At 38.1% G+C, this 17,985-nt stretch overlaps 2 protein-coding genes across 5 annotated transcripts in view; one reads left to right on the forward strand and one right to left on the reverse strand.

Annotated features, from left to right (window-relative positions):
- Positions 1–4,915, reverse strand: part of Arpc2 (Actin-related protein 2/3 complex, subunit 2) — a 92,771-nt gene extending 87,856 nt beyond the window's left edge. Inside the window, exon 1 of one of the 2 annotated variants that reach the window (XM_017613731.1) lies at positions 4,565–4,913. In XM_017613731.1, the coding sequence (XP_017469220.1) occupies positions 4,565–4,638 (74 nt within the window). In that variant the 5' untranslated portion in view covers positions 4,639–4,913. Of the gene's footprint in view, positions 1–4,564 lie in introns of both variants that reach the window. The other variant, XM_017613732.1, reaches the window with a different exon arrangement.
- Positions 2,272–3,981, forward strand: LOC108361170 (uncharacterized). Of its 3 annotated transcripts, XM_017613735.1 has the most exons (4): positions 2,272–2,463; positions 2,545–3,048; positions 3,162–3,583; positions 3,841–3,981. In XM_017613735.1, exons 2-4 carry the CDS (start codon positions 3,035–3,037, stop codon positions 3,918–3,920), a joined length of 516 nt encoding a protein of 171 aa, XP_017469224.1. In that variant the 5' UTR covers positions 2,272–2,463; positions 2,545–3,034; the 3' UTR covers positions 3,921–3,981. The 3 variants fall into 3 exon arrangements, with proteins under 3 accessions (XP_017469224.1, XP_017469223.1, XP_017469222.1); XM_017613734.1 differs by having other exon boundaries at positions 2,545–3,583; positions 3,833–3,981; XM_017613733.1 differs by having other exon boundaries at positions 2,565–3,583.
- Positions 4,916–17,985: the final 13,070 nt, after the last annotated feature.

Here is a 17,985-nt window from a genome sequence, read left to right on the forward strand (position 1 = left end):
ACATTCTAATATATATGACAAAGAAAAGGTCCAAATAGCATTTACATGCAGCAACACACTAGGAAAAATGTATAGCAACACTAAGGACAAGATTCCTAGATATGAGAAATCTGACGTAATATACAAAATTTCATGTAATGGCGACGGGTCCCACTTATGCGACAAAGTATATGTGGGGACAACAAAAACTAAACTCAAGACAAGGATTTCCGCACACAAATCAAATATAAAGTTAAGGAACAGCTCAACGGACAATAAGACGGCCTTGTCAGCACACTGTAGGGATACGGGACACTATCCCGATTTCGATAATGTCGCCATTCTATAAGAAGAAAAGAACTATAATAAACGCTATATTTTGGAAATGTTACACATTACGAACACCCCTAATGAGAGAAGGATCAACTTTAAAACAGACACAGACAATTGTGCACATGTGTATCGCAATTTGGTTTTAAATCGGCAACAACAATCCTCAACGTAGGTGTTCCTTCTTCCATAATTTACATTCGTTCCGTTTCCCCAACATACCTTCGTAGAATAACAATACAATGCTGTGCTTTTACATGTACATATACGTACATATTGTCTTACTGCTCAATGTTCCGTGTATTGTTGTTTGTATGTTTTTTGTTTACTATTACGGTATTTTTAATTGTTTACTTCTTATGTTTATATTAATTTGCCTAAAATTTCACTTGTTTAACTTTTATTTCTGTACGCCTAGTTAGTCGACCAGGCACAATCAAGAGTGTCAGTTGTGTTTAACATATGTTTGTAATAATTTAAAGTTAATAATATGCTATCGTGCTATATCAACAATTAAAATAACTATAGAACGAAAATTTGCGTTTTATTTAATTGCTGGGCCTCGAGCTTGTTAAAAATGATTCATAAGTTAAAAAATAAAATAAAAGACATTTATTGTACCCAAATCACACGTGAACATTGCAAAGATCGTGCATTTATGCAAGTACAAGTGATAGCTGCACTTTTTATATGAAAATTTGCTAATGGAAGTGCAAAAAATTACTTAATTTACTTAAATACTAGTATTAAAAAAGTGAAAATAGTGAGAATTTATGTAAACATATCTGTTTCTTAAGCTGAAATTAGTCGAGAACGCATAACGTATACTTAAACGCAGTCTGTATACGCAGAATTTTGCTGATTACTGGAGCCCTGAGGGTTGCTTACTACACTGTTGCCACTCGTCAATGCCTTTTCATAAACTTACCCTTTCAACTACAATTTTTCGTGCTATAATAGATTTTAGCTAAATATAAACAACTTAGTTTTCAACAAAAACCTTATTCAATAGTAAATTTCAAATATTTTAAACATATTTTGAATAGGAACTTATATCTTTTTTAACATCTGTAAAACTGACGAAGTGGCAACCATCTAAAGGAGAAATCAGCTGACACGGAAAAATCTAAATTCCGCAGATTTCTGCGCTACGGGCTACAACTACGGAAAAATTTTGCGTTGTTGAGTTTTCATTTACATGGCGCTTTGGTAAGACAGATCGTGTCAGCTGACTCGGGTTTACGTTCCGGTAGGTTTACGTTCTTGACTAATTTCAGCTTAAAGCTGCGGAATTTAGATTTTTTCGTGTCAGCCGATTTCTTCCTTTTTAGATGGTTGCCACTTCGCCAGTTTTGCAGATGGTAAAAAAGTTATAAGTTCCTATCCAAATATGCTTAAAATATTTGAAATTTACTATTGATTAAGGTTTTTTGTTGAAAACTAGGTAGTTCATATTTAGCTACAATCTATTATAGCACGAAAAATTGTAGTTGAAAAGGTATAGGGGGCACGGTAAAAACCGGTTTTCGTATGGGACAGCTTTGCAAACCGTGCAATCCGTGCACCGTGAAAGGGCTTTGCAAGACTCAGAGAATACCCCTTATGTTTATGAAGAGGCATTGAGTGGCAACACTGTAGTAAGCAACACTGAGGGCCCCAGCAATCGACAAAATTCTGCGTATACAGACTGCGTTTAAGTATAAGTTCTGCGTTCTTGACTTAATTCAGCTTTAGCATCTTCGTAAAGTTTCATTAGAAAATTCGTTATAGTTTTGCTAAAACACACACATGTCGATGTACACTAAAGTCAACCCGGGATTATAACCCTCACTAAGTAGAATCCTCCTTTCTTTGTTGCCGAAGAAAAGGGGCTGAACACCTTTTGCAGGGAACCTTGTGCGTAGGCGGCCTTCGGCCGCGCTTAGGGATTATAACCCTCACTAAGTAGAATTTTCCGTAGAAATAAACTCAGGCTTGCCTCAAGGTAGCTGTTTATCTCCAACATTATTTAATATATATACAGCCCAACTACACGAAATCAACAATCCTCACACGCACCTATTTCAATTCGCTGACGACCTAGCCATAGTATCCACAAACTCAAACAAAACAGCAGCAGTTCAAAATTTACAAGATAAAATAGCAGAATTACAGGTAAAGTGTCATAACTTAAATCTAAAGTTCAACTTAGATAAGACAAAATTCATGTATATGTCCGCAAATAACCGACAACAGTTCAACATATCAATCAACAGCACAAACTTGGAACAAGTCCAATGTTTTAAGTGGTTAGGAAGAACCATCAGCGCAAACTCAACTGTCAAGGTACATATTAGCAACATTAAAAAAGCTGTAACTCCAGGTAAAAACCTCATTTCGAAATTAACATCAATTAAAGCAGGAATCTCCCCTAAAACCTCAATAAATCTGTTTAAAGCATTCGTCCGGTCCAAAGCTGAATATGCCAGCACCAGTTACGCCAATGCACCAAAAGGTTACAACAAGCAACTTCAAACGAGCGTTAATGAAACTCTACGGAGATGTCTAGGAGTACCACCTAACACCCCAACACTTATGCGATACGCGCTAGCCTGCGAACTCCCACCTCTATCTAGAGCAGTGTGGCTGACAGCTAAAGAACTGGTCAAACAATGGTTCCTCAACCCGGCACTAAGAACACAATTACAAGACAAACCGGCCATAAATTCAAGCTATAGTAGAACATATGAAAAATTCAAAGTAACCATAAACAACATAGACACAAATGTTGCCTTTAACAGACATAACAATATTACCCTTTTTCAATCTGAATTATCGAACTCAAAAAAAAATTTCTCCTCCACACAACTTAGAGCAATTTATAACCAAAAAATCAACACTTTGAAGGATGATGGCTACAACATATATGCGACTGATGCATCGGTGATGGCAAATAAAGTTGGATGTGCAGTGTACGTGGAAACAACCAATGTCTCATACCTTTTTAACATAGACGGAAATTTTACCTCAACCTACGGTGAGCTAGTTGCACTATCTCAGGCAGCTACAATAGCAAGCAACAGCGGGAACAAAAAGATAGCAATTTTCACAGACAGCCAGGCAGCAATCAAAGCCCTCGACAATCACACCACACAGAACTTCCTTGTGGCAGAAATTCACAACAAACTACACAGATCCAACATTGAAAACATAATGATAGTACGGACACCCAGTCATGTTGGGATAACAATAAACGAAAAAGCCGACATTGCTGCAAAAACTGCAATTGATTTCGGTAAATCTCTCTCTCCTAAATTAAGCCTAAATGAAGCACTCCTAAAAATAAGCACCAGACTGTGGACTGAAACCAAAGACGAATTTAACAACAAACTACCAAACTGGGACCCTGACATTGCGGAATTTTGTACATTGAAAATAAACAATCCGTGGTTTAAAAACAAAAAACTGAACTTAGAAGCATACGACATAAAACTATTTAACAGAATTGCAACAGGACATACATACGGTAATAAACAAATTTCAGCATTACAGGTCAGATACCTGTAATACGTGCAACACTAAGGAAACGGCGGAACACCTTATATTCGACTGCAGTACTTACAGCACTCTAAGAAATGAGTATACGCTTTTCCAAACGTACCACAACTTCAAACAAATTCTGCTTTCAAAAAATCCCACATTTACAAACAACTTATTGACTTCCTACACAGAAGTGGGCTGGATAAAGCACTATAGTGGAAAAAAAAAAGGTAAATTAGAAAAAAAATAAAATAAAAAATATAAGCACCCAACACATAAGAATGAAGAAAAGAACAAAAAAAAAAAATCATGGGAAAAATATATATATATGTATGCAAATACTAAGTACATAGAGAAAAAAAAAAAAAAATATAAATAGATTATAACTAAACTTTTTCACACAATTTCGTTTACACCGATGAGGACATCTACACCAACAAATAAAGGAAAAACTGTGACTGAAGGATAAACACCACGTTTTACAAACCTGGCACTTGAGGTTATACACCTTGCCATTTAGGGGACCAATCGTTTAGGTTCCTATAGCCAAAAAAAAAAAAAAGTAGAATTTTCCTTTCTGTGTTGCCAAAGAGGGGCTGAACACCTTTTGCAGACATCCCAAAATCGTTGCACAAATATGCAACAGTACCCCAAACCAGAATTTCGAAAGAAAATGAGTTAAGAGCCTTTCTATATGTAAAACAATTTTAATATGAGATAAAGTAATTTTACTTACCCAGATAGGGCATTGCGAAATTTGACTATAAGGGTATCTTCGACGATTCGGTTATTTATTTCCAAGAGAATCATGTTAAAACCTCAAATTGTGTGTGACCAATGCGCGTGAATGGAAGTTACTCAGATTCACGTTTCTGCTTGGCGATAAGATTATGGATGTATATAACAATCTATTTCTCCTTTTTTATTAAAAATCAGTAATTTCATACAATTCTTTTTTGTGATTACGCACACGTCGATGAAATGGTCGGACATTGGTCGATAGAGCTGCACAACTATCGAAGGCACTATAGATAGTATCGATAGTTTCAGTTTGACAACGCTATCGATGAATGATAGGCACTATCGCTATATCGGAAACCTTCAAATACAAATAATTGACAAAAACCAACAGTGAGACCTAGCTACTTCAAACTACAAGAGTTCTACTCAAAAACTTTCTTTGAAACCTAATTAAAAAGCTCGAAATGTTGATTACTCGAAAAACTCGAATTTTCCTCGTTTTTGTAAATAGTTTAAAATGTAGACTTGCAACGTGTTATTTGTTATTTTAAATAAAGTACACCAAAATGGCGTTTAAAACTGTAATAGATTGAGCATGAGTGTAAACATAAGTATACCATAACTAGTTGAACGCATGAACGAAAGACACAAGATCACGTAAGAACAAGAGAGTGAAACAAGTCGATTTTTTTTAGCGGGTTCTACACCATCTTGTTTCACTGTAAAACGAGCGAAAAGTAAACTAAGCAAAGAAACAAGGCTGCAATTTAGTTTGGTATCCCCGGAGTTCCGCATTAAGGTAGCTATGGAACGGTAGAGGGAGTTTTCCTGATTGCAAATATATATACTTTTAGCCGCAGCAGGCTTATAGTTTTTAAGTTATTTGTTGTTAAAGTTTGTAAATTGAACTAACCTCTTGGCGCTATTTCACACAATAAACACTATATTTATCTAAACACTTCGGCAAAATAGTTGCATTAAAACCCCGGCCTGAGATTTCCACTTTAATATACAATTCTTAATTAATTAATTAAGTAAAACGCGTTTATAAATGTCTTCACAAACGCTTGCACATTTCACAAACAAGCAGAAATAACAATGGCTGACAGTAACACAAAATGTATGCTACCATACGTTAAAAAAATACACCACAAATAAGTGCGTATAATTAGGGAGTATAAGTGTACAATACGTACATACATTGCTCTTACTAAAAATAATAATATTAAGATCGATAGGGGTCTTACTCCTGATTATGACGGTATAATTTTTTTCGGGTGGAAATAATATTTACTGGTGTTATTGTAGTTCAAAGTACCCGAATGTAGAAAACGTACATCAACAATTTGATAAATAATGAAAATTTTTAATAAAAAATCGCGCGACGATTTTTTATTAAAAATGTTCGCCCGCGGCGCTCTTTCCATAAAAATCAATACTTCGATAAGTAATGAAAATTTTTAATAAAAAATCGCGCGATATTTTAAAAATTTTCGCCTGCGGCGCTTTTTCCATAAAAATCAATACTTCGATAAATAATGAAAATTTGTTATAAAAAATCGCGCTTTTTTTTATTACAAATTTTCGACTGCGGCGCTTTTTTTTTTCGACATAAAAATCAACACTTCGATAAACAATGAAAATTTTTAATATAAAATCGCGCGATTTTCTTCGCCTGCGGCGCTTGTCATTTTTTCTATATATTGGGGGTGTTTAACCCCATACCCTCCTTTACTACTAATTCAACGCTGAGCAGGAAAATGGGTACGATAAAAACTATTCTCTTTTATTGTTATTTTCTTAGATGTGGCAGCACTCTTCTAATGTCAGTGTGAAGCCATGGTTGAATCAACGGTTCTGTATTCACAATGTGCGTATACATATATAAGGGCGTGATAACTATAAAAACTTACTTAATTTACTAAAAATACATCATATATGTAAAAAATATGTTTACATTTCATTGTGCGGGGTTTTAATGCAACTATTTTGCCGAAGTGTGTACATAAATATAGTGTTTATTGTGTGAAATAGCGCCGAGAGGTTAGTTCAATTTACAAAATTTAACAACAAATAACTTAAAAACTGTAAGCCTCCTGCGGCTAAAAGTATATATATTTGCAATCAAGAGAACTCCCCATACCCACCTTTTTTTTGTACGCGGGGGATGCCAAACTAAAATTTTCCCGAAAACAACGAAAACCAAAATTAGCAAAAATTATTGTCTGCCACTTTAAATGCACAATTTAGGTAAAATTATGCAACAAAATGCTTTAAAATGTGTTGTCATGTTGAATTAACTCTTCTTTACTTGAATAAAAGTGTAAAATAGTGGTGCTTGTGATGTAAACAAACGCTCAGCTGACGAACCCGCTTTCGCAAACTTTTTTCTCAAAACCAGTTACAAATACAACGTCGCGTTCTTACGTGATCTTGTATTTTTGGTTCATGAGTTGAACGTATACATGGTAATCTATGGCTATGCTCACTCTTATGGGCTGTTTTTGCTTATGCGTAAAAGCACATTTAGCGCATTTAACTCTAAGGGCCGGTTACTCAATGTCTGGTTAACACTAATCTGCGGTTAAACATCGTTATCGACAACTTCGACTCCATGCATATAACAGGGAGTCGGTAACGTCGATAACTATGTTTAACCGGAGATTAGTGTTAACCAGACATTGAGTAACCGGCCCTAAGGCTTTCTGCACATTGGTCGTCCAATCATAGTTAGGTCATCGTCACAAACATGATACAACGATTACATGGCGACTACATTTTCGCACACTCGGTCGTGATATTTCAATTCATTTGGCGCCTAAAAATTTACTAGGAGCAGGTATTTTCTGTTTTTCTGGTTGATATTTTCGCGAAATATTTACAAAAACCTGCAATTTTTAAAATATGGACTGTGCTGTAACAATTCTAGACATAACTTTTCAGTAATATCGCTTATTTTCTTTTCCTGAAATGTATTTTGTGCATGCACACAGAGACTTTTTATAATTTGGACATGTTTTATAGTTAAAACACTCACATTTGTTGAATTTTATTGCAATTATCCACTTTTTAATTATGTCGACAGATTTTAGCCAAAGACACTAATTTTTATGCAATTTTAATGCAAATATTAACTTTTTCACAAATTTTTCTCCATAAAATGTAAACAAACAATGCGTGCACAACGATTACCAAACGACAGTACCGTTCTTATCCGTTTCTGCATCTTCTACGATTTGCCGATAACGACAAGTGTGCAGATCTCCTTTGAAATGCATGTGCTCGGCCCAAAACTTCAGGGCGAGACGATAACGCAACTATGATTGGACGACAAGTGTGCAGATAGCCTAAATGTACATTTATCCACACACAATTCGTCACTTAAATGCAACTCCATTTTTGCATTAAGAATGTAAATGCTAAAAGCAACCCTGTGATTTTCCAAAATTTCCACGATTCGAACATGATTTAATGAGAAAAAGTGGCAACATTCCTTTTTCGAGTATACAGTTGCTAGCTGCGTTTCAGTGATCGCCGGTCAAGATTTCATTTATTATTTTACATTATTTGGATAAAGAAGAAAATTCAACATCGATGTGATGCTGATAGAAATCTGGATCAATTTGTGATCAACTCTGTTTGTTTTGTTTCCTAATTAGGTGAGGAAATTTTAATTGACCGTACCGACAAATGAATAAATACACAAACAAATGTTCGGTTATGGATAAAACAAGTAAAATTTTTGTATTGAAAGTTTTGGTTTAAAATTTATTTTTTCCTTTTCAGTAGGGTTTTTAGCGCATTATCTTCTGCGTGAGAATTGATCCTAATATTACATTTACATTGGACCAAAATGCGTGATTTGAAATCAGTCATTTGAAGGTGTTTACACTGCTTGATCCGCATTTGCTTTGACTTCTCATCAAATGAAAAGGGAAGACAAAAACAAAATGTATGTAAACAAACACTACATTTATTATATTGTTAACGCTTTTTGGACACAAAAAGGCAATTATTCTTTGATTAAACTAAAAATGTGTAAAGCTCTTGTATAAATTAACAATTTTTACACACAAATTTCAAAGATTTATTTATTTCGTTGTGTTTGTTTTGTGTTTGAAAAATTCCAAATGTCAAAGACAAACCAAAGCTTTTGTGGAACTTTTGTTTCTGAGTGCGTTCAATAAAATAGTACGGCAATTGGAACGCATTTGTTTCGTGATTTTGTGTAAATGCGTCGAAATGCGTCATTCTGGAAATGTGAATTTGTATGGAGAAATGCGTGATTTGGCCTCGCATTTGAGGTTTCTCGCCCAAATGACGAATTTGGGCTCAATGTAAATGTAATATAAGCGACTGGAACACGGCTGTTTGTCAAAAGCATACGATTTCGAACTCACGTAAATGTACATTTACTAAATGCGGTATGATGAACGCTCTTCGAAAACACATTTTCGAAAGTGCTAAATTATGCATTTTAAATGCAGCAAAAACGCTGCATTATACTTTTGTAACATATACACTTATGGCGTTGTATGAAACTGTATGCCGACTCCCTTTTGAAGTCCATTTACTTATAAGTTTTAGTCTGTAGGCAATGTCAAACAATAAAGAACGTTACAGTGGCAACGAGCTAAGAAACGACCCACAAAAGCAGACTGTAGTATAAATGGCCGCGCAAATCATTGGGAGTGTGCCACATTTTCGGCACGAAGATAACGACTGGAATGTGTTTCATCAACAAATCAACCAGTTCTTTATTGCGAATGAAATTACGGATGACAAGAGGAAAAAGGCAATTTTTTCTAACGTTAATCGGCGACGGTTTCTATGTACTCCTGCAAAACCTAATGTGTCCGCAAATGTGAACGAGCCAACTACGACCTTCAAGAGTTGTGTAGATGTTACGGATGCACATTTTAAGACGCCGGCGTCCGCTTCTGCAGAGCGCTATAAATTTTACAACGCAAAGAAAACAGCCATAGAGTCCATAAATGATTGGGCCGTGCGAGTGAGGTCTTTGTCATTAAATTGCGAATTTTGTGCGTGTTTGGATGACGCACTTAGAGACAGAGTCATCATGGGCTTGGATAAAGGTCCGGCCCGCGATAAAATTTTCATGGAGACGTTAGCGTGTGGTTTTAAGAAGGCGGTAGAGATCGCGAACACGACCGAGTACATATATACTCCACATTTCGGCGGCGCTATCAAACAAGAACCGCAAGAAACGTTTACCTATGTACATAGCAAGGGCAAAAAGTACACCAGCAACCGCCGCCGCAGCAGCAGAGGAATACGCAGCGGCAAGCGCAGCAGCAGAGACATGAACAACGTGGACAGCAGAGCCAAAGGCAGACAGCGAGCGTGCAGCAACAACAACGGAGGCCGTGTACGGTATGTGGACAGACGAACCATAATAGTAGAGAATGCAAATATAGAAATTTTAAATGTTATAATAGCCAACAAAGAGGGCATTTGAAAAAAATGTGTACGGTTAGGGAGGCACAACTAAAGTTTGTCGAAAATTGTGAAATGAATTTATTTGCACTGCAGACTGTAAACGATGGTCCAATAAGATTAAATGTACGTTTAAACAAAATTCCTGTTTGCATGGAATTGGACACTGGTTCTGAATACAGTATTCTCTCGACAGCTAGGTTTATGAATTTATGTGGCAAAGGCGAGTTGGTAGCCACAGACGTTATCCTAAAAACGTATAATGGTGTGGCAATACATCCGGCTGGTAGTTATGATGGACTGGTGGAGCTTAAAGGCAAAAAGGAAGTGATAAAATTCTTAGTGGTCGATAATGGTGGCCCACCATTACTAGGTAGGAATTTTTTAAGAGCGTTTGGCTGACATATTGCAAATTTAAACTTTACGGAGGTGTAGGGTTGCCTTTGGTGTTTGAAAAATTTCCCTTATTGTTCGATGGGGGGTTAGGTTGTTTCAAGAAAGGCCAAGCGAAGTTGCAGTTGATCGAAAACGCGACCTCAAAGCAACTTGGTGCAACTAAAAGTCCTGGAGCCAGTGAAGTTCTCCGAGTGGGCTACACCTATAGAATCTATTCTAAAAAAAGACGGGGGGTTAGAATCTGCGGGGATTTCAAAATATCAGTTAAACCGAATTTAGTTGTTGAGCAGTACCCATTACCGAGGATCGAAGATCTCTTTGCAAAACTTCATGGGTGGGAAGAGTTTACAAAACTCGACTTATCAATAGCTTATCAGCAGATAGAACTCGAGGCCGAATCACGCAAGTTGACAACGATTGCGACTACGAGGGGGCTGTTTCTGTACACTACTCTTGATGCATTTAGAAGGGGTAGTAATATTCTTGGACGACATTTTAATCACGGCCCCCAACCGAGAAATACATTTGAAAAGACTTGAAGGAGTTTTGAAAATGTTGCAAAATGCCGGATTTAAACTAGCGAAAAATAAGTGTCAGTTTTGCTGCAAACGGGTAGAGTACTTAGGGCATATTATAGATAAAGAAGGGTTACATCCGAAGTCAGCCAAAACACGTGAAATCGATCGCATGTCGTATCCACAGTCAGTTAAAGAGCTTAAAGGATTTTTAAGCGTGATAAGTTTTTACCGTCGGTTCCTACCAGATGTAGCAAAAGTGTGTGCTCCGTTATATGAAATGCTCAAAGCAAACACCGAATTCGTGTGGTCCAAGCAATGTAAGCAAGCGGTTGCCGCGTTAAAAGCAGGGTTAAAACAAAATACGTGTTTAGCACACTTTGACCCCCAGCTAAAGATCAAACTCACGGTAGATGCTAGCCCGGTGGGAGTTGGGGCAGTATTGTCACAAGTTACAGCACAAGGCATTGTAAGGCCTATAGAATTTTCATCGCATATGTTATCGGAAACAGAACAGAGATATTCGCAGCTTGATCGCGGGGCTGTGGCAATCCTATACGGTGTCAAAAAGTTTCATCGTTTCTTGTACGGCGGATTCTTCACACTGGTGACAGACAATAAACCTTTGCATCATATTTTTGACCTAAAAAAGGGAACTCCAGTAATGGTTGCAAATAGGCTGCAGAGGATAGCATTAACGTTATCTGGATATACCTTCGATAAAGTCAACATATAGTTAAATCCAAGACGAACATTGCCGATTATTTTTCTAGGAACCCCTCGGAAATCATAAATATTGAAAAAATTAGGACGGAAACACAAAAAGACAAGTTGCTACAAATGGTTTGCGATTTCATAAGGCCAGGGTGGCCCAGTGTATGTGCAGATAACGCCTTGCGCCCATTTTTTGACAGGAGGCTGGAATTATCTTCGGATGCGGGCTGTGTTTTCTGGGGACATAGGTTGATACTTCCTAGATCGTTACAATCAGAAGTTGTACAATACCTTCATGCTTCTCATCTCGGTATTGCTAAGATGAAAGGAATGGTCCGAGAGTGTTGCTGGTGGCCAACTCAAGGTGCAGAAATTGAGAAGGAAACCAAGTCTTGTAAAGCTTGCTTAATGTTACGGCCGGATCCGGCGAAGCAAATTCTTAAGTCATGGAACTGGCCAGAAAATTCGTGGACGAGGGTGCATATTGATTTCTTTGGACCATTTATGAATCGATGGTGTCAAATCGTAGTGGACAGCTATAGCAAATGGATCGAGTGCATCGACATGGGCAAAAATATGACGAGCAAGGCGACTATAAGGGTGCTAAAACAAATTTTTGCTCGTTTTGGGTTGCCGGAAATCTTAGTTTCTGATAACGGGACGGCTTTTATGTCGGGGGAATTCCAATTTTTTTGGAAAGAAATTCCATTAGGCACATAACTTCACCAGTAGGTCACCCTGCTACNGGGGGCTGTTTCTGTACACTACTCTTGATGCATTTAGAAGGGGTAGTAATATTCTTGGACGACATTTTAATCACGGCCCCCAACCGAGAAATACATTTGAAAAGACTTGAAGGAGTTTTGAAAATGTTGCAAAATGCCGGATTTAAACTAGCGAAAAATAAGTGTCAGTTTTGCTGCAAACGGGTAGAGTACTTAGGGCATATTATAGATAAAGAAGGGTTACATCCGAAGTCAGCCAAAACACGTGAAATCGATCGCATGTCGTATCCACAGTCAGTTAAAGAGCTTAAAGGATTTTTAAGCGTGATAAGTTTTTACCGTCGGTTCCTACCAGATGTAGCAAAAGTGTGTGCTCCGTTATATGAAATGCTCAAAGCAAACACCGAATTCGTGTGGTCCAAGCAATGTAAGCAAGCGGTTGCCGCGTTAAAAGCAGGGTTAAAACAAAATACGTGTTTAGCACACTTTGACCCCCAGCTAAAGATCAAACTCACGGTAGATGCTAGCCCGGTGGGAGTTGGGGCAGTATTGTCACAAGTTACAGCACAAGGCATTGTAAGGCCTATAGAATTTTCATCGCATATGTTATCGGAAACAGAACAGAGATATTCGCAGCTTGATCGCGGGGCTGTGGCAATCCTATACGGTGTCAAAAAGTTTCATCGTTTCTTGTACGGCGGATTCTTCACACTGGTGACAGACAATAAACCTTTGCATCATATTTTTGACCTAAAAAAGGGAACTCCAGTAATGGTTGCAAATAGGCTGCAGAGGATAGCATTAACGTTATCTGGATATACCTTCGATAAAGTCAACATATAGTTAAATCCAAGACGAACATTGCCGATTATTTTTCTAGGAACCCCTCGGAAATCATAAATATTGAAAAAATTAGGACGGAAACACAAAAAGACAAGTTGCTACAAATGGTTTGCGATTTCATAAGGCCAGGGTGGCCCAGTGTATGTGCAGATAACGCCTTGCGCCCATTTTTTGACAGGAGGCTGGAATTATCTTCGGATGCGGGCTGTGTTTTCTGGGGACATAGGTTGATACTTCCTAGATCGTTACAATCAGAAGTTGTACAATACCTTCATGCTTCTCATCTCGGTATTGCTAAGATGAAAGGAATGGTCCGAGAGTGTTGCTGGTGGCCAACTCAAGGTGCAGAAATTGAGAAGGAAACCAAGTCTTGTAAAGCTTGCTTAATGTTACGGCCGGATCCGGCGAAGCAAATTCTTAAGTCATGGAACTGGCCAGAAAATTCGTGGACGAGGGTGCATATTGATTTCTTTGGACCATTTATGAATCGATGGTGTCAAATCGTAGTGGACAGCTATAGCAAATGGATCGAGTGCATCGACATGGGCAAAAATATGACGAGCAAGGCGACTATAAGGGTGCTAAAACAAATTTTTGCTCGTTTTGGGTTGCCGGAAATCTTAGTTTCTGATAACGGGACGGCTTTTATGTCGGGGGAATTCCAATTTTTTTGGAAAGAAATTCCATTAGGCACATAACTTCACCGGTAGGTCACCCTGCTACCAACGGCCAAGCCGAAAATTGTGTGAAAGTAATAAAAGCGGCGTTAAAGAGAGGCTTGTATCAAACCAGGGAAGCAGATTTCTATGTTTTAAATAAGTTTCTATTGGACTATCGTAATGCGGTGCACAGTAGCACAGGTGTATCTCCAGCGCAGCTTATGTTTGGCAGGCAACTACGCACTCGGTTAGATATTTTGAACCCAATGCGAGAAGCTGATCGCAAACCCGATACCTCTGTAAGAGAAAAGGTGTAGGATCAGCAAGTTAAACAGAGAGTTCATTATCGTGGTAATAAAAGAAACAAATTTAAAAACGGGGATCAAGTTATTGTTAAGGATTACTCGATACCGGGAAGGGTCAGTTGGACCAAAGCTAAAATTTTAGAAAAACTAGGCCAACAGACATTCAGGGTAAAAATCATAGCTTCGGAAAAAATATGGAAACGTCATGCAAATCAAATTGTTGCTTGTAGTACAGCAAATACAAATGATCCAGACATTTCAAAAAATTTACTTGATCCGCTGGAGAGTCAAAGCTTAGATTCGAATATCAATGGAAATGAGAAAAAGTATAAAAATTCAGTAGGTTCGCCTGCTGCAGGAAACGACCAAGAGATCCCAAATACTGGTAGCATAATACTGTTACGATTATCCTTGACTACTCGTCCGGATTTCCCAAGTCACCAACAGTGAGGTTGCTCGCATTTCGGCCAATTTGTGAGACGGAGAATATGGGCCCTTAAACTTATAGAGCCAGCTCGCGGCCGTTCCTGCTGGCTCGATTTAGTTTAACGACTGATTGGAGTTAGATTCGTCTCCTTCAGCCCTGCGTGTATGTCCTGCAGAATTGTTAAGCCCACTGGAACTTGCGCTGCAATCGCGGGCGAAATGGCCTGGCTTTCCACATTTAAAACATTTTCCAGAGCCATGCTTTTTCTCGCCCAGCAGTTGGATAATCTTCTTCAGCATTTGATTTGTCTCGTCCGGTGTTTACACTTCCACGCGATGTGCTTTGTAGGCTGGTCTACTTAGGAGCGCCGCCGTTTCGCGCGTCTGAGCATACGAGACGGTTTTAGTAAATGTTGGCTTTGGATTCGCGTACGTCTCTCGCTTAGTATACATGTCCCGCATTCCGGTGATGAACCTCTGGGTTTTCACCCTTTCGAGATGTTCACCAGATGCGTTTCCAATAGCCAAGTGAGCCAACCTCTCGATCTCTGAGGCGAATTCCTGTAGTCTCGTTGAATTTTTGCCAATCCAATCTGGTAGATCTGTCGCCTGTGCTCGTTACCATAGCGTCTGTCCACGGCCCCCATCAATGGATCGTAATTGTTCCTTTCACAGTCAGGAATAGTCTGCAAGATTTCCGCTGCAGGTCCTTTTAATGCAACCAACATAGCAGCGGATTAATCCTCCATGCTCCAGTGATTTGCTGTAGCTGTCTTCTCAAACTGGAGCTTAAAGACCTGGAAAGGAATAGTGCCATCAAAGGATGGAGTCTTTAACTTGGGAGCGTTCGTAGAATTAGTTGGACGATTCGACTGCATGCCCCGTAGACGATCTTCAACCTCATCCACCTTAGCTTCGACTTTGTCCTGTTTTTCCTTAATAAGCGCTTCGATTTTATCTTGTCGTTCCTCGATTCTACCCAATCTCTCTCTGAGTTCCGCGTTATCTTTGAATAAATTCTCCCGTAGCTGAGTAATCTTTTCATCTAGCTGCGATGAGACATCTGAAGACAACTGCAACCTCTGCGCTTGTAGCTGTGATGAAATTGCAGCCAATAACGTGTTCATGTCCATAGCTGTTGATGACGAAGGAGCCTTTTGCTGTTCTTCAACCTTCCCGGATGCTGCTGGACATCCTTCGACGAACAAGCAGCCTCATCCTTCTGCTCGTCCTTTGCGGATGTGTCGTCGGGTTTACCCTGGAAGTCGTATTTGTCCACGTCGATGGCTTCTGATTCCATAGCCTCTCGCATCCGTGATAGTAACTCCAGTTTTCTTCCGGAGGTTTCTAAATTTCGCTTCTCCAACTCCTGCTTGAATTCCTCAATCTTTAAGTCCTGAATTTTCGCCATTTTCAGAAGTTTCTCCTCTGGGATTTATTTAACAATCCCACTTCTGACACCAATAGTTACGTTTATCCTTAGCTTTGTTTCTCAACTGATAATTATCACAAATTATCACTAATTTCAGCTGGAAACCGTTTCTTAACACAAAAAACTAGCAGAAACTAGCAGCTCTCTCTCGATCTTACGCTCTTCTTTTTTTGGCTCTCCTGCTAATTTCTGCTAGTAAAATTTTTACTAGCAGAAACTAGCAGCTGTCAAAATGGATAAACAAAAATTCGCGCCAAATACTTTCAATAGTCAAATACACCGATCAGCTGATTACTTGCTAGTTTCTGCTAGTTTTGCGTTTCTTTACTTTTTCGTTATTTCGCTCTCTGTGAGCGTAATTCTTTCAATTTCCTCATTCTTCTTCTTCCTGATAATTATCTGCTAGAAAAGAAAAGAAACAAAGCCCTTGACTACTCGTCCGGATTTCCCAAATACTTCGGTTCGTAACTCTGGATTGTTAAATAAATGCTTACGCGTCCAAATTACAGTACAATTAACTTTATTGTACAACAAACACTTTACAATACTTGTGTAGCTAGTTAACACAAGCTTGCTTATTTGCAACTCACTTTACTTGTAGCTTGCTGACTTATAACTCCCCAACTCCGCTGTGTCGTGGCTCTTATATACCTGCGGTCGCACTCATGGGAACTCTAGAATGTTCTGAAGTTCTTCGCTCATTCTCTTTCTCTCGCTGTTCGCAGTGTTCATCCAACTTGACGTTTCTCTTTGTGGAACATTCTACGTCATTCCGCGAACATTCTGCCTTTTTCTCGTTGTTCGCTTCGCGTTGCCGCAGTATTCGCCACAATAATAAAAGAAAACGATACGCAAGGTAATAAATATAAACTGAGAAGTCGAGTAGTCAATTAAGTAAATAAAACTCAATATAACTTCGGCACTGTTAAAAAAATATCTGTAACTGAAGTACTACTACTGAAATTTAATTTTGTAATACATATATATAAAGACATTAAGAGGGGGGTAGTGTAATACTATGTTCAAATTGACGAGTTAAACATGTTAAATGGGCTTGAACCAGTTAAATGAACAAAACATGTTCATAAACAAGTTAACTCGCATGCAATTGTTGTTGGAAAATTGAACCAGTTAAATCATTTAACTCGATTGAAAACCAGTTCAGCGCAGAGTTGTATCAGAAAGCTTTCTGCTTCAGCCAACCAGAATGAGCGATCGTAGTAGATTTAGTACGGTTTCAAAGAAAATCTTAAACTTACTACGCTACTCCGCTTTACCTACGATCTGCTACGTTTTTAATTCCAAAATAATAAAGTACGCCTTTTGCAGTATCTAAACTAAAAAAAGAAAAACATAAAATAAAATTGTTTTTCTTTTTAATACAAACATGAATTGATGAATTCAGGTAATTTTTAAGGTATAATATAAATAATATTAGACTAATTTGTATTTTTATGTAGCACATACTATATCTAAACAAAAATATGCCTCTTTAAGGTATTCTTTCTGGAAAATGGCATAAATTTCGTAATTTTTCCACGATAATAATAGTTGAAATGGTATTTTAAAGATAGTTTTATCCACTCTTTCGCTAAAATATGCAACACTTGCTTGAAATATTAGATGATAACTCTGTCATTAAAAATCCATTTGGTTCCTTACTTTGGCTAAAGAGAGATTGTAGAGTCTAAGGTTTATAGGGTAAAGTTCCAGGGAAACAATTGGAGGATAGCGTAACGCATTTTTCGGCGAATATAAAATAAGGATCGGCAGCCATTTTTGCATACTTAACAGAAAAAATGTCTCTTTAGATTATGACGTTCTCCAGTAAACGAGCGCCCTATAAAAATACTACTATGGAACATTATTTTTTGCTACGATTTTTCCGATTTAAGCTTGCCGGAGTTCTAATCCTGCACGCCATTTGTAATGTACCTTAGCTTA

This window comes from Rhagoletis zephyria, unplaced genomic scaffold (assembly GCF_001687245.7).
Source record: "Rhagoletis zephyria isolate East Lansing unplaced genomic scaffold, Rhagoletis_zephyria_1.1 Rzeph_scaffold_00707, whole genome shotgun sequence".
In the NCBI taxonomy this organism is placed as follows: Eukaryota; Metazoa; Arthropoda; class Insecta; order Diptera; family Tephritidae; genus Rhagoletis; species Rhagoletis zephyria.